General features: G+C 43.0%; 1 protein-coding gene across 1 annotated transcript in view; it reads left to right on the forward strand.

Moving 5' to 3' along the window:
• The window catches only part of ERP44 (endoplasmic reticulum protein 44), a 33,016-nt gene extending 17,311 nt beyond the window's left edge, over positions 1-15,705 (forward strand). The window contains exons 5-12 of the mRNA XM_028702167.2: positions 2,163-2,347; positions 3,097-3,212; positions 3,637-3,694; positions 5,969-6,085; positions 7,976-8,087; positions 9,578-9,719; positions 12,558-12,660; positions 15,192-15,705. Of these exons, the coding sequence (XP_028558000.1) occupies positions 2,163-2,347; positions 3,097-3,212; positions 3,637-3,694; positions 5,969-6,085; positions 7,976-8,087; positions 9,578-9,719; positions 12,558-12,660; positions 15,192-15,293 (935 nt within the window). The 3' untranslated portion in view covers positions 15,294-15,705. The remainder of the gene's footprint in view (positions 1-2,162; positions 2,348-3,096; positions 3,213-3,636; positions 3,695-5,968; positions 6,086-7,975; positions 8,088-9,577; positions 9,720-12,557; positions 12,661-15,191) is intronic.
• The last annotated feature ends 1,940 nt before the right edge of the window (positions 15,706-17,645 follow it).

A 17,645-nucleotide genomic window follows, 5' to 3' on the forward strand; every position in this document is an offset into this window, starting at 1 on the left:
GGCTTAAAGACACTACAATCATACCTCAGGTTACAGACGCTTCAGGTTGCGCATTTTTGGGTTATGGACACGCCGAAACCCGGAAGTACCGGAACAGGTTACTTCCGGGTTTTGGTGCTCGCACATGCGCAGAAGTACCGAATCACGACCCACGCGTGCGCAGTCGCAGCGCTGCAGGTTGCGAACGTGCCTCCTACACGGATCACGTTCGCAACCCAAGCGTCCACTGTACTGACTTCATAAAAACTTCACTGTTAAATTGTATTAAAGCTACATGTTAAAGCTATGGGAGATGCATAGCTTTAATACTGGCATCAAAACCAGTGGCATTTCCATAGTATTCTTTAATATAGGTACCATATTGACCAAGCACATCCTCACACATTCCCTCTTTTGTCCATGAAGTAAGATGGATATATGATGTTGAGACAAGGAGGAATATCGGTCTTCTTCTATTGTGCACCAACAGGATACCACAGTTCATCTCAAGATACGGAAGCAGAAAATGTGTATAGAGAGAACACATGTGTATTCCCTCTCCTGCCATTGATTGCATGGACTTTATGCAAAGTATAAGGTTATCAGGCTCTGGTCCTCAGATGCCTGTGGTTTTCAGAGTTGATCAACTTTAGTCCAGGTTGAAGAATTCCTAAGTGGTTGGATCTTCTTACCTTGTTCTCTATTCCTCCACCCACAATCTAACTGGTTACGACTTTGCCTGTGGCTGTTGAACAGGAGCACCTCTTGGAATTGGGCCCATCTGAGTAGGTGGTTCAGATAATGTAGACATCCACAGATCTTCCATAACTGTCCATAACTTGGACAGGGTTTGTTTGCTGTATAGTGTAGGTGTCAGACAGTCACCCCCCATTGCTATAGAGGTACCTCATGTCTTTAGAATCATGCAAGATGGATTGGGTCAGGGTTTCACACACACACACACACACACACACACACACACACACACAAAAGGCAGCTGTTGGCAGTAGAAAGAGTTCTCCATACCAACATCGACAGCCCCTTTGCAGGGCACCCTTTTGTCAGACACTTATTCAAAGGAGCCGCCATTGTGTCTGAACCAATGAAGCATAGGTCCCCCCAATGAGATTTACTTTTGGTGCATGGAGGCCCCTCTTGGATCCATCTTTATAATGGAAGTAACCTACAAGTGTCAGATTCCATCTTTTGAGGGAAACAGCTATCACTGCAACACTAGACAGTAATACACATCTGGAGTATGTACAGGGCAGCCATTTGGGTGAACCTTACCTCATGTTAGAAATAAGTTAACTCCTTTTGTAAACGTCTAACATCTCTAGTCCCCTCTGACTTGAATAACACTTGAGTCCAATTTTCAATTCTCTTTCCTATTTTGAGTTTAACTGTCTGATTCATATTTCTCTGGGATTGTTACTGCCATAATCACATGAAGTATTTTTTAAAAAACCTATATATACAAAATTACCTTAAGAGAAGGTTTAAAGAAAATTAAAGGTAACTGAAATTAGGTATGTCAGCCTCTTAAAATGTAGGTGATTAACAGCTAATTTAGCTAATTGGTTAAATTAGGTTAAGTGCTAAATTACTGCAGTCAAAACCCAATTAATAGTATGAGGTTCTTGAACAAGGGCAAGTTTGTGTTAAAAGTGTTTTAAAAGGTGCTCGTTTGCTAAGAAGCAAATTCTGATCAAATTCCTTAATGTGTGTACTGTACTTATTACCTCAACTACACAGTGGTCTGACTGGACATCTGAAGTGCATATTGGGAAAACATAACCTTCCTACACTTGAATTACTGGTCTAGCATTGGGGTTAAACCCTTCCCATATTTCTGACAGTGACTACATGTCAAAACAAGGCATTTTGTTAAGGATTACTGTTTATAGTACAATATTAAGGGTTATTTATAGTACAAGGTCCCAACTACACACATTGGTATTTGGGGTCTGAAATACCCCATTAGTTAAAAGCAACCATACATAGAAAAAGTTGGGATTCTGACTGACCCATATTCTGGAAGTTTGTGGTTTTAAAAGAATAAACTTTAATTACTTCTCTCATGATATTTAAAAGAAGGGGATAGCAGCATTATTGGTTAAAGAATACTAACTCTATACATTTAAATTTGCATATTTTCAAATGTTTCTTAATTACTTTTTCAGCGGACATAGCTCAAAGGTACAGGATAAGCAAATATCCAACTCTAAAATTGTTCCGGAATGGAATGATGATGAAGAGAGAATATCGGGGTCAGAGATCGGTGACAGCCATAGCAGATTATATCCGACAACAGAAAAGTAATCCTATTCGAGAAATACTCAGCTTGGAAGAAATTAAGTCTCTAGATGTGAGTGCCCCCGCTCTGTCTGTCTGTCTGTCTGTCTCCCTTTCATTTCAGTATGTTAAATGACAATGTCTAACTTAGGAAATGCATGTTTGCCACTTAGGAAGTTCTGCCTGTTTCATAGTCAGTGACAACTGTTACACAAATGCTCTATATTTGTGGTATTAAGGCACATTTGTATGTAACGCTAAACAATGGTTGACTCTTCTCTACTCTGTGTTCTCCACTCTGTTAAGAATCCTGGCTGAACATGGACAAGTCAAATGAACTCTGAATTAAACCAGCTGTGGTTAGTTAAAGAAGTCAGCTTCATAAGCCTTGTTTAAATTGACCAGAGGGTTTTTTGACTCACAATATTTGGTTCATACTTAATGCTAAACTAGCATCCTTTGAAAAGGAAGTTGAATCCTTCTGGCTGCCTAGCAAAGAAAGGGAGAGAGGTGTGATTTGCTCAGGTTTCTTCTAGCATGTGCAAAAAGCAGTGAACCTATGACTTAACATGCAAACCTGCCCTTAGTGGCTTATTTTTTATGGCTTTCTTGATAATGTAATCGGATGTCAGATATGCTAACTTTAGACAAGTAATCCATTTTGCAACAAAGAGGGACTTTGTATTCATTATATATTCATAAAACTTTAGCGTATCCTGACACTCCATTTGGTCACAAATTGGAATCATTTTCCCCCCGGCTCAAGGACTGAAGGTTAAATGAAAATTCGAATTATAATGCCTCATGTGTTTTTTGTTACAGCACAGTAAAAGAAATATTATTGGATACTTTGAACACAAAGACTCTGATAATTACAAGACTTTTGAAAGAGTAGCAAATATTTTGCATGATGACTGTGTCTTCCTTGCTGCATTTGGGTAAGATTTTTGTTGTTGTTAAAAAAAACACAATGATATATTTGGGTAGCTCAAATACTACTGTATTAAATGCAGAAGAGTAGCATTAATTCACTGAGACCACACATCAATGAATACATGATTCCATAAGATATATTTCTCTAGCATCCCTCCAGAAATCCTGCTGACAGGAATCTTAAAAACTAGGGACACTTGCTTCCAAAATCTGAATTTGAAGGTATTATCTCCTCAAAGAAGCTACTCTATGTCCCTTTTTTGTAATCTCCTCATACTCTGCCATGGGGAAAAAACTGTCTGGCTTGGTTTGCAGTAGAGACTGGGATACTAACTGTAAATCTGCTCCTTGCCCTGTATTTTGTAAGTGTACTTAACCTTGAGTGTACTTAACCTTAATAAGAAGATAAATTGTAACTACCTGTCTTAGGTCTGTTTCCAAACCAGAACGATTTAGTGGGGACAACGTGATCTATAAGCCACCTGGGGTGAGTTTCAATATTTTTCTATCCCTTATCCTTATATTTGATAAAGTAGCTAGCCCAAATCATGTAGTCCTCATATTAGATTTGGTGCTTCCTGCCAATCGGAGAATGTTAAAGTTGCAGTTTTCTAGTGAATTCAGCTAGAGGTGTCTGGGGTTTTTTACCACCTGATTGTGGAGATGCCCAAGATTGAAACAGGGAATTAATATCTACTCACCCAACATAGATACGACACCAAATATATGGTAGGCACCTCTGGTAATGGTGTTCCACAAGTTGCTTGCAACACACCTATTCATCCGCACATTCCTGAGCACTAGCTTTTAGTTCTAGCTCTATTGTAAATTCTATGGTAATGGTGTTTGTTTAGTATTTTACTGTTTTACTGTGCTACTTTTTAATCCTATAAACTGCTTTGTTTTGATTGGAAGCTGTTGTATAAATGTTTAGATAAATGAGATACAGTGGTGCCTCGCAAGACGAAATTAATTCGTTCCGCAAGTTTTTTCTTCTTGCGAGTTTTTCGTCTTGCGAAGCACGGTTTCCCATAGGAATGCATTGAAAATCAATTAATGCGTTCCTATGGAGACCGCCTTCAGACCAGGTCCAGGGACAGTCTGTCCCCAGACCTCTTCTGAAGGCTGGCGGGGGGAGAAGGACTTTTCTCCCCACCGCCAGCCTTCAGAACAGCCTTCTGAAGGCTGGCGGTGGGAAGAAAAGCCCTTCTCCCGCCACCAGCCTTCAGAAGAGCTGCGCACCTTCCCCTCTGTTCCCGGACCTGTCCTGAAGGCTTGCGGTGGGAGGAGGGCTTTCCTCCCCACCGCCAACATTCAGAATGCTGTTCTGAATGTTGGCGGTGGGGAGGAAAAACCCTCCTCCCACCGCAAGCCCCGGGAACAGAGGAGAAGCGCTGCGCGCCTTCTCCTCTGTTCCCGGACCTCCCACCACAAGCCTTCAGGACAGGTCTGGGAACAGAGGAGAAGGTGCGCTGCGCTTCCCCGCTGTCCCAGGAGATTTCCCTATGGGCTTTCGTCTTGCGAAGCAAGCCCATAGGGAAATTCGTCTTGCGAAGCCTCTAAAAATCGGAAAACCCTTTCGTCTTGCGGGTTTTTCGTTTAGCGAGGCATTCGTCTTGCAGGGTACCACTGTAAATAGATTAAGTTATTGATTGTCTAGGTGCTTTAGAAATCTAACAGTTGAAACTTCCAAAGAGGAAGATTGTGTAGTGACTCTGGAATTCCTCAGTAAAAAAAGAAAGTTTGGATGTGTGCTACTAGCTCCACATTTTGAAGCCATTAAAAAAAACAACCACACACACCATATAACAGTGTGTATTGCAGAAGAGATCATTCACAAATCTGACTCCTTAAATTTAACAAAAGATGTAATCATTTTCTTCCTTATAGCATTTTTGGATGTGAAACTTTGATGTAGCATTTCAGAACTAGTGTATACCTCCATAGCTGCCTTGGGCAGGGTGGGGGTGTCCCTTGGAACTGAATGTCATAAAAAATACATACATTTTTAATTCTATAGAGCAGGCATGTCCAACTCCCAAGAGACTGCGATCTACTCCCAGTATAAAAAAACTGGCAGTGATCTACCCATTGTCATTGGAGAGAGGAGGCGTGTGCATGGGGTGGGTGGATTGCCCAGAGTTGTTGAGCTTTTGGGGGGTAGGATTATCCAGAGTTCTTCAGCTTTTATTTGTTAACCTTCAGTAAACTTTATTTAATCCCACAATCGATAAGGGTCCCGCAATCTACCAGGATCAGCTGGGGATCTACCGGTAGATCACGATGTACTGGTTGGGCATGCCTGCTATAGAGAGTTAGAAAATCTTAGTAGTAAACACTGTATTATTGTTCATGGTACTATTGATGGTCCAGATCAGTCATCTATGTCTGGCACCTTTTTAAAGAGCCAAGCTTTCCCAAGTCTCAAAGATGCTTTTGAAAACAGCATCCTATTGAGAACTTACCCCCTCCTAGGTGTAGTGTCTAGGTGTTCTCTCCATGTGATCTTGCAGGATCATGCTGTTCTTTCCCATGCCCCTGCTTGATGCCGTTGGCGGCTGCTGGCAAGCAGGGTGTGAGGAACCTTGCAACATGTTGCTGCCTAGACTCTATGGCAGGGGTAGAAGGAGCTTGCCACAGGATGCTGTGCTCTATGGCATCTCCATCACAGAACATTACAATATGTATATTTTAACGGTGCACAATGTTCTTGTTTTTTCCCTACTGGTGATTTGACAAAACAACCATCCCCTTTCAACAGGAAAATGCTCCAGATATGGTTTACTTGGGCTCTATGACCAATTTTGACTTGGCTTATGCATGGACTCAAGATAAATGTGTTCCACTTGTTCGTGAAATTACATTTGAGAATGGAGAGGTAAGGAGTGTCTGATTATTCAATCTTTCTGGGTATTTAAGTGAGAAACTGTGATAAACATGTTTGGGTGTCAAAAAACCACTTGACACATGCTCTCCATTTACTTTATGATATCATATTTTTAGCTATAAATTCCCAAAGTCTGATATATTCTTAAGTTATAGCAAATGTTGTTTGTACAGAATGATGGCTTGTATTTGAATAGTATATACTTGCATACCCTACTCATATGGTTATGCAGTGGCGGAGGAATGGGGGTGCGGGCCACCCCCGGGTGTCATCACTGATGTGTGACAAAATGACAAAAATATGAGGTTTTTTTTTAAAAATGGGCTCACGAAAGTTCAGTCAGCAAACATAACGAAACGCAGCTGGTACAGGGCACCACACCATAGGGCTGGCACTTACCATGGGGTCTGCAGTGTGCCATAGCCATGTGTCTCTCCTGGGAGTGACGTGGTGGCTTGCGTGTCTGCAGGCTCCGCGCTGCCTAAAACGGCAGCGTGGGACCTGCATCTGCCCTCCGCCTCTCCCTCAGCCGCCCTACAGCTGAGGGGGAGGCGGCAGAGAGGCTCCATGCAGCGCCCCCACCCCGGCTGCAGGGCGCGCACGTCACACACAGCACCCGAGTGGCTAGCTCCGCCGCTGCGGTTCTGCAGATTTTTGTTGTGTTTTCTTGGTTGCAGCATAAGTAAATGTGTTAGTGTGGTGATCTAGTGTAAAAGTATACAGGAACTGAGGAGAAAAACAAGCTGTTAGGTACAGGTGTCATCCCCTCCCCCCCCCCCCATTTATGTGCATCAACTCATGCATTACTATGCTCAGAAATAAATAAATCAGTTGGCTGCTCCCGCCTACTGCCAAGATCCTCACTCCCTGTGCAGTGGAGCATGTTTCCATATAAACACACCAGCCCAGCCCCAGCTGCAGCATCAAACTCAAGGTGTGAGCAGGCCCGCAGTGTCGCCACACCCCATATGTACTTGCCCATGTGCCGCACAAGCTGCGCATCCCTGCCTTGACTGCTGCTGCCAATGCCAGTCTGCTGAGCCTCAGACAATAGAGATAGGTAGGAAGAGGGGACCAGAGAACATAGTTTGAGCTATATATAAAAATATGCCCAGTGAACAAAGCAACACATTAGAGCTCGTTGGTTTATTGGGTGGCTGGTAGGCGCTCATTCCATGTGATGTTGTCCTGCTGGAATGGAAGGAACACCTGGAATAATTTAGGTCTGAGGTGGTTAGCAGAACAAGGAGAGCACCTGAATCCAGCTTGAGGCCAAAACCTTATCTCCCTTACCCCCACGTGGGTTACTTCTTCAAGCAGTTCGCACCTATCCAGACATGCCTGAGTTTGGTAAATAAGTTAGTAAAAAGCATCCTGACATATCAGCCAATGTGTGCTTTTTGCTGTCTCCTGGGGTTTTGAATCAGTTGCTCAACATTGCTTTTATGCTGTTCCAAATATATCTTTTAACTACTGGAACAAGTAAAATTTTACTCCTCTGTTTTTAACAAATGATGGCTTTCCTTAGTTGGCCATATGTATATACCATGAACCTGATAAAACCTCATTCTGGCTTACACTTGGTATTTCAGTTTCCCCATTAGAAGTATCTGAACTCCCAGCTCATGAAAATGTTTAGCCTTTTTTTGTTTTGGAGACTGTTCCCATGTTAAAACAAAGATTTATTTGAAGTGTTGCAGGCTCATCTGAATAGTTATGTTTTGTACCTTGAAAGCTCTGTCCACTCTAATTTGAATACTCCTTTACATAATATGCCAAGAGTTGATAAACATGGAAGTCCTGCAGATTCAGCTGAAAATGTAAGGAAAAAGTGGTAGAAAACGGAAATCACTCTTTGCCAATTCTTCTCTCTCCACATAGGAATTGACAGAAGAGGGTCTTCCTTTTCTTATACTCTTTCATATGAAAGATGACACAGAAAGTCTAGAGAAGTTCCAGCAGGAAGTTGCACGGCAGTTAATAAGTGAAAAGGGTAGGTGTGTGTTGTTGCCTTGCACTTTGCATTTAATTCCGTTTGTGTGTGTTGCCTTTGAATCCAGAAAACAACCTTAATTGACAAATCAGAATTTATTTATTTTTTGCTGTGAGTGAAAGAGATCCTCTAGAATGGGGCAGGGTAACCTGTCACCCTCCAGATGTTGTTGGACAACAGCTCCCATCATTCCTAATCCTTGGCTATGCTAAGTCCAACAGCATCTAGAGGGCCAAAGGCTCTCCAGCCTTGTTCTACATCCTATCTTCATCAGTACCCACAGTGGCAGCTTTATGTTACAACCACTCAAGTCAGTAGACTACAGTCGGTCAACTTCCACATAAACGGGTTAAGGGTCTATAAGAATATAAAGACAAAAGAAGAGCCTTTCTGGATCATACCAAAGTCTCATCTGTGGCCAACCAGATGCCTGTGGGAAGCCCAGAAGCAAGATCCATAACATTTTCCTGTGCAGCATCCTCTGCAAACTTCGTAGCTCACATACGTGATTAGGGTTATGTCCTCAGCAGCATAGGGCTGTTCTTTGCATTTTTGAGAATGGGCTTGGGGATCTTTAAAATTCATGCCTCATGTGCAGAGCACCTGTAACGTGCTGCTATTGGTGGTAGCTGACTTGCCAGGGTTTGAGTCAAAACGGGGATATGGGGAATGGAGCTACTTTAAGCAACACCTGAGGCTGCAAAACGGGTGTATGTGTGAAGGTGCTGAAAAGTGGTGGAAGCTGATGAAATGGGACATGGGATGAGCCTACTGATATCACTGCAAGGTGATATCTAACTCACACTTGCAGTAGATCAACTTAAATCAATGGACTTCAGTTACTTAAGTTACTTGGCCAACTCTTAATCTGACTAACACTGGATTCACAGTCTAAATTGACAAGACCTTTTTCTAAAAAAGGAAAAAACAAGAACTGAGCTTGAAATAGAGGAGGTAAGGAAAAGGCTAGAAGGAAAGCAATTGAAAAATGTTTCTGACGAGTCCTTGCTTAGGATAAAGAAAGCTCACATAGAAATCTATATTAGGGAACATTTCTTCACCATGCTTCATCCCAAATTGAGAATGGAGTTGCATGGGGCATGTGTAATTATTTCTACAACTGACTGCAAAAAATGGCTGTTTACATACTTTGCAGACACTTCCAGCTGTATTCCATGGCTTCCCAATGCATTTATGTGAGGATAATATGAATGTAGGCAGTAGTTTCATGTTGATTATCTACGGACACTTTGTATGGTTTCTGCTTAAGTAGAAAATTCATCACCTTTGTGGTGGCGCAAGGTTAATAATGGATGTTATAAAAAGAGTTCCTTTATAATTGGTCTGTTGTGGATGTCACATGGAAATATGTCTACCAACACGTGGGCATATTTCTACCAGTCATTATCTAAAGACCTACTAAATATACTGTTGTTTGTTGTGACTTACATTTTTAAAAAACAAACTAAAGTTTGCTTCTGAATTTCAAGGTACGATAAACTTTTTACATGCTGATTGTGACAAGTTCAGACATCCACTCCTCCACATTCAGAAGACTCCAGCAGACTGTCCTGTTATTGCTATTGACAGTTTTAGGCACATGTATGTCTTCCCAGACTTCAGCGATGTGGCGTGAGTAGATGATTTCTTTTCTCTTGGCCGTCCAGCCTTGAAAAGAGGGAGGGGACGCATGTGGGGAGAAGGAGAGGGTGGACAACCAATGCCTTTTTCATATTATGTAGCAGCGTGTAAAAATAAATGCTTACCCCAGTCCCACCAGCCACTCTGGGTTTGGATGTATTAAAAGGTAAAGGTACCCCTGCCCGTACAGGCCAGTCTTGACAGACTCTAGGGTTGTGCGCCCATCTCACTCAAGAGGCCGGGGGCCAGCGCTGTCCGGAGACACTTCCGGGTCACGTGGCCAGCGTGACAAAGCTGCATCTGGCGAGCCAGAGCCGCACACGGAAACGCCGTTTACCTTCCCGCTAGTAAGCGGTCCCTATTTATCTACTTGCACCCGGGAGTGCTTTCAAACTGCTAGGTTGGCAGGCACTGGGACCGAGCAACGGGAGCGCACCCCGCCGCGGGGATTCGAACCGCCGACCTTTCAATCGGCAAGCCCTAGGCGCTGAGGCTTTTACCCACAGCGCCACCCGCGTCCCTTTGGATGTATTAGAACAACACAAAATGCAATCAGCATTCAAGGCCCCTCATCCCCAGTACAATAATTGAATGCTAAAATGTGCTGGATTTTAGAGAGCCCCCTGTGGGTGTTCACACAGCTATCATGCATGCCGTTTCCCCCTTCCTGCTGTAGTTTCTCTGCACTGCTGGATTCTGCTCCACCTGGTCCCCCTGTGTTGCGGCTTTGGGCAACATACAGTGCTACAATAGGAAGGAGGGGCTTTTGGATTCTGAAAAACAATTTGGATTCTGACCGTTTTTTTAAGGAAAAGAGAATGGATTGTTCTGAAAGGAGCACACGGTAGATTCTCAAAGTAGCATAGGCAGGGATGATCAGATGCTTTTGAAGAAGAAAACAAATATAAATAACTGGAGGGATACGTCCCAGAGGTTGCCTCTCACAGTGATGCCATTACCCAAATCTATGGTGCAACCACCATTGGAGCACTGTGCACAGTTCTAGTTGCCTCAAAAATATCCTCAAAACAATATCCTCAAAAAGGATATTGTTGTTGGAAAAGGTACAGAAAAGGGTTGCGAAGACGATCAAGGGGATAGAGCAACTCCCCCGTGAAGAAAGGTTGCTGTGTTTGGGATTTTTTATTTTAGAGACAAGACATAGCATGATGGAAGTCTATAAAAGTCTGCATGCCATAGAGAAAGCGGGTAGAGAAAAGTTATCCCTTTCTGATAACACGAGAACTCGCAGTGAAGCTGAATGTGGAAAGGTTTGGTACAGGTAAAAGAAAGGATTTCTTCACGCAGCACATAGTCAAAGTGTGGAATTTGCTCCCCCAGGAGACAGTGATGGCAACCAACTTGGATAGATTTAAAATAGAATTAGGCAAATTCATGGAAATGGAGAGGGCTACCAATGGCTATTAGTTGGATGGCTATGCTCTGCCTTTACAGGAGCAGAGAAATGCTTGTGTGCTCATGTTCTGCTTCTTGGGTGCGCACTGTGAGAACAGGATGCTGGACCGCATGGGCCATTGGCCTGTTCCAGAAGGCTAGTCTTACGTTCTTCTGAAGTCTCACCCTCTGACTTGAACCATGATGGGGTGCCCCTCCCCCATGGACCAAGAGGGTGCAATTCATTTGCAGGACCAGTAGCAAGGGAAGTAGAAGGTTGTTAGCCCTGGCCTTATCTTGTATATTGTCATGATAGAGACAAATGTTCTGAGCCTCCTGGTTTGGGCTCTCTTCATATTGCAGTGTTATACTACTGTGTTTCCTAGATTTCTGTATTTAGCACTTAACATACTACTGGCTTAAGCCCCTAATCTTCAGCGTTGTGACGCTGACAACATACAGAACACTGGTTGCTGCATTCAAGCATTCTTTGATGTGGGGAAACAGTAGATGATCTCTGAAGAAATTTAAACTGATACGCCATCAGTGTTCATCTCTGGTGTCTATGCAATTACTCAAGCACTGGAGAAGCTTTCAAAGGCATTTTTGTCAATACAGCTACCTGACAGTCATTTGTATTTGTGAACTGTGCATTTGGCACCTGCTGTTCTCTGCTGTATTGTAGTAAGCAGGGGGCTGAAGGGAACATACAATGAAGTTATTGGGTTGGCCAGCTCTGTGGGAATTAATGAAGGGAATAAATGCTTGCTGTGTCCTCAGGAGCAAGGAAGAAAAAAGAGCTATTGGAGTAGCTTGCCCCAGGCCCTAGTCTAGCTCTCAAGCCAGTATTATTGACTTTAAAAAAAACACCTTGGCCATATGAAATATAATCATACATTTTTTATTTTAGATTTTGTTTAGGATTTAGCTATTTTGGAACGCAGTTTTTGTATGAAAGGCTAGATGCTTTTTTCAAAGGGACAGGATGATTGTCTTTTGTAAGTCCACCCTAAATGCAAGCCTCCCATCCTTTTTATTAGCATAGAAAATACAGATTACATAGGCAAATAGGAAAAAGAATAAAGTGAGACTGGGGAAAGAAAATTAGTGTGCTAGGAAAAGGAGGGAAAGCTGGATAATGGACCAAAAGTAGAACAGGTATAAACCAGCAATACTGCAGTGCTCAGTGAATTCCATATGAACTTGCTTGGTACTTGTACTCTCTTTGCCAGCATTTAAACATGCTTTTAGAACTATTTTTTTTTATTCCAGAAGGCAATCATATTGTATTGTGAGCAGCCTTAGGTTTGATTACATCATAGAAAGGCAGAGTGCCTCTTCCCAGACCCCAGACCCCAAAGGTGTCGTGAGCATTCTGGATTTTGTTCAACTTTATCATTTTTATTTGTGTGGATTTTTTTGTCTTTGTTTCAGTACTCCAGGTAAACTCAAGCAATTTGTACTAGATTTGCACTCTGGGAAACTGCACAGGGAATTTCACCATGGCCCAGATCCAACTGATGTAGCACCTGGTCAGGTAAGAGCAAGCACTTTAGTCCTGCCCTGCTGGGCGAGGTCTGAAATTGGCAGTATTAAAGCAAGCATGAGCTTTCTGTTCTCCATGGGAAGACTGTGTGGTTCAGAAGGAATTATTTGCCATATGCGGGGGGGGGGGGGATATTGATCTTTACCACATCAAAAGTTGAGCTTAAATTTATATATTGAATATAAGTAATTATCATTAAAACTTAGTAATTTTTAATCCTGTACACACACACTATTTATTTAAACTACACTTTCTTCCTAAGGGGATCAGAAAAACAGTAAAACAATATAAACATACAACAGTCAACACTCAGTGTCCCCAAAATACCTAGGAAGGCTCAGAAAGCCTTGATAGAGTTTTAACTGCCCTAAGCACAGTGAAGGGAGCCATAAAAATTTCCCAGGAGGAGACAGTTCCAGAGACAGTGAGCCATCACAGAGAAGGCCCTCACACACATGGTCACCTTGTGAAAGGGATTCTCTTAACATCATTGGGTCCAGCAAGATTTTTTAATAGATTGATCTACCATCTGCTTGAGGCTCTTGATAGTATTGTTCTCTGCTGAAGAGTGGCATTACCACTGCAGCAACTCACAGGGCCACTCCCTGTGTGTCAGCTTTGGCCAGGATGGGTAAAGGTCTAGGGCAGGGATTGTCAATCCAATGGGTAGATCACTGCCAGGTTTTTTTTATTGTGGGAGTAGATCACAGTCTCTTGTAAGTTGAACATCCCTGGTCTAGGGCAAAGGTAGAATTCAAGTAGAACAAAATCCATCAAAACAGGGCATCCAAGTTGGAACAAATGCAAGGATTTTATCTCCAAAGTGTATTGCAAAAGAGTTACAGCAAGTTGTCCCCAGGGAATTGCCTCCACAGGGAACTTTGATCTCCTGCAATGGTTCCTCTGGACCATTCTGTGCAGATGCAGTGATGGTGGGAAGAGAACTCTTGGCCACCATGAAGTAGGTTCTACAGTGGGCTGGAGGCAGCTGGGGACCTGCCAACTGCCATTTCCGGTCGCATCCCAACAATTGCAACAGGGAGTTCCATTAGCGTGAGCAGTTTCTGAGCTCTGGGCACAGTACTGCGCCTAAGATTTCAGATTAAAAGTGCAGAATGGAAGAAAAGGAAGACCTTTTTCTGCCTTCTCACTTCCAGCTACTCTGATGACTGGAAAAGAGACACTCTTAAGAATATTGGGAGGGGGGGGGTTGACCATGCGAAAAATGAACATACCTTATTTTTTGCCCTATCGGGCGCACTGGCCCATAGGGCGCACCTTGTTTTTTGGGGGGGAAATAAAAAAAAATTTATCCCCCCCCCAGCCCCCAGAACAGGCTGCTATCCGCAAGCCTTCCGAGCCTGGCGGGTACTCCCACCGGGCTCGCAACGCTTGCGGATAGCTTCCTGAAGCCTGGAGAGCGAGAGGGGTCGGTGCGCACCGACGCCTCTCGCTCTCCAGGCTTCAGCAAAAGCCTGCATTCGCCCCATAGGACGCACACACATTTCCCCCTTATTTTTGGAGGGGGAAAAGTGCGTCCTACAGGGCGAAAATTACGGTAATATTTTTCATTCATTTTCAGCTTTGTATTCTTGTTATAAAAAAGCGCACTTAGACATTTTGTTGTTGCGCCCGTAACCTAGGCTTAAGGTGCCATTTAGCTCCTAGCTTTCATATCTCAGTTTCTAACACTGGCATGACCTGTTGCCTGGGAGGACCTGGATGAACTGGAGTTAAAAACAACAACCACCCTATTAGCATACTTCACTCAGTAATAGTCTGGCTGCCAACCCCCCCCCCTACCTTCCTGCTACCTGAGACAGCTTCTGTGGCTGAATCCCCCAGAGCAGCTCCCCTTCTCCACAAACACGTAAGGCTAGTCTGAAGGCAGGTGAGGCTTTCATCTTATTGCAGCTAAGTAGTTCTGCATCTAGTCAGTGTCTGGATGGATGACTGCCTGGATACCAGATGTACACAACCTTGAGTTCCAAGGTGGAAGAAAGGGAGGGTATAACTGTAATAAAATGCCAGAGGACGATACCAAAACCAGAGCTATCCAAACTAAACAGACATTGGCTTCAGAATAAGAGGGCCAGTGGTAAAGGTTGTGTTTAGAAGGGTAACTTGGGGAGGGGAGAGAGGGTGTGCATGGGTGTCATTTCCTGAAGACGCTTAAATGTGTTTTGGGGGGTGATCCAAGGGAGGAAAAAATATTGAGCGTGGGCAGGAGAGATGAGCTTTCTGTGAAATGGGTGCTCTGTTGGAGCAGAGAACTTGTGGATTCGAAAGAGGGGTGTTGAGTTTTGGAGTTCCGACTCCACCTCTGCCTTGTCCTCATTTTGCTGAGCAAGTTTTTGTTTCAGTCTTGCCAGTTTCCCTTTTGGGAAACGGGTATGTGACTGATGGCAACCATTCTGTGACAGTGCCCATGACATCATCAAATTTTCAAATGGGTCCAGAATGGTTAGTGACTCCTAGTCCATATCTTCTTTATAGCATATCTGTGATTTTGTTCTTTCCAGCCACTTCAAGACATAGTCAGCAGCCCACCTGAAAGTTCATTCCAGAAGCTAGCACCCAGTGGACATAGATACACCTTATTGCGGGAAAAAGATGAACTCTGAAAGCTCGAAACCATCTCATAAGCCTTTCAAAACAGCAGCCGTGACTCCTGTGGGGTGGAAATAGGAAACCTATATTTTCATAAATTTTCTGTGTTTTTATTTTTAATCTTTTTTTTTTCTTTGCTCCCTGCGGTTTGTAAATACGTTAGTGTCATTTTGGACAGCATCTTTCCAAAGTTCTTATTTCATCAAATGGTAAAGTAAAACTTTTTTTAAAATCCAAATGAAGGTGTTGACATGGCCAGCAACATGCTGTTAACTTGCACTATCCCATTAACAGGACTTCTAGGTTTCCTTTGGTGTAATCTGACCGCCTTATCCTTTACTTCCACATGAACATCATTTTGTTAATTTGTTTATTGATGGGCTATTCTGGATACTTGGGAGGGAAATAAATTACAATTTTACATAATTTGTGTTGTGGTTCCTTTGTGTGTGTGTGTGTGTGTGTGTGTGTGTGTGTGTGTGTGTGTGTGTGTTTTTAAAGGAGTGGGAAGAGAATGGAGAAAAATTCATCGGCCCTCTTACAAACTCAGCCACTGTGATGCTGGAAAAAAAAGAAATCAGCTATGGGATAACTGCTTTAAAATAAAATAAAAAAACAGAAAGATGATAAATTTTGAGAAGTGTACCTATAACAGTTATGCTTTGTAAGTATTTAGAAAATGTTTACAAGGACAAAGAAATGTTAAACTATTCCAGATCTTCTGACACTTTAAGCTAGTGAAAGAAAGAACTTGCCTGAGTGCTGCTTACTGTTAGCATATCAACATTTTCGTACCATTATTTTAATCTGATATCTTTTCTGTAAACCGCCCTGTGGTCCTCGAGTGAAGGATGGCATATAAATTTAATACTGGTTTATAAAAAACATAATGCCTGAACCCTGAACCCAACAGCTACTACTTTCATGACAGTCAGTTTCAGTACAATTTGTTTGATAGCTGCCTTTTAAAATCTAATTTCCATAGCAATAGTTTTAATTGCTATCCAGATTGATTGGTAGACGTGACTGAACAGTTTGGAATTTCACACATTCAGAAAAAGATTGTGACAGGTCTCTTCTAGGGCACAGTGTGAGGTGTGGAAGAACATGCAGTTCAAGTGGTCTCCAACATAAAAAATGCTCTGCATAGAAAGCTAGTACACTGGGGAACAGTTTTCACTAGAACCTGTCTTTCTGACATGCTACCTTCCCATCCACAGGGGAATTTTGCTATGGGTGGGTTGTTGAGTAATCCTCAGATGCATCTCAAAGTAGTACAGTCTGAAGGAGGAGTGGGGTTTGGCTTTGAACTTCACTGCTGCCATTAATAGTTTGGGAACAGTCTATCACCTGGAGCTCCATAGAATTATAGAACTGGTTGAGTTGGAAGGGACCAGGAGGGTCATCTCAGTCCAACTCCCTGCAGTTCAGGAATCTTTTGCCCAAAGTGGGGGTCAAACCTATAACCCTGAGATTAAGAGCCTCGGGCTCCGCTGACTTGAGTGGAAAGGCAGCATGTAGATTGTTGCTCACCGCTATCTGAAATACAAATGAACAATTTTGCTTAATATTCAGTTAAAGGATTTTGGAGGAACTCAAAATTAGTTGTACAGATCTGTGGCATAGATGGAGACATGGATCATTGCACGATGTTTCAGACTCTATGGGGTTCTCACATAGAGGCAATGTACCTCTGAATGGGTATCGCTCCTTGGGGTGGGGGGGTGATACATTAATGCAGCCCCGTATGGGCTGCCACCATGTAATGGGGTGTGTGTGTGTAAAGATGCAGTGGGGGGAGGCACTGGTTGCAAAACTTTGTGCAAAGTCAGCCTTACATTTGACTCACATTTCAGGCAACCTATCACATCTTTAAACAATGGCTGATCTAATTGAAAACTGAGAGTAAATATGGGGTCACCTGCCTGTGCTTACAGTAAATTGTAGAAACTACTGTTAAACAATGGTAGAATCACGCTAAAGGGATTCTTGTTTGTAGTGGTGGTTTTTCATATGTGCACAACCTTTGGCAAGCAACTGTACCAGATCAGGCAAAACACCCAACATTCTTACCAACTTCCGCTTGTTCCGAAGAAAGGCTTAACTTTCCAGCATCTCTTTCCCACAATGGCTAACTGGGTGCCTCTGAGACCAGCCCCCCCCCCCCAAGAAACAAAAGCAGGACATCAGCACAGTAGCCCTCTCTTGCTCTTCTTGCTAATATTGCCACAATTCAGAGGCCTACTGCCTCTGTTCCTGGATGCAGCGTAGAGTCATCATAACAGCCATGAGTTGAGTAGCAGCTTGATAGCCTTGTTGATATGAGCCAGTTTGATCTCATTTCCTCTTGAGAAAATAGCATACAA

Source organism: Podarcis muralis, chromosome 13, assembly GCF_964188315.1.
Source record: "Podarcis muralis chromosome 13, rPodMur119.hap1.1, whole genome shotgun sequence".
NCBI lineage: Eukaryota > Metazoa > Chordata > Lepidosauria > Squamata > Lacertidae > Podarcis > Podarcis muralis.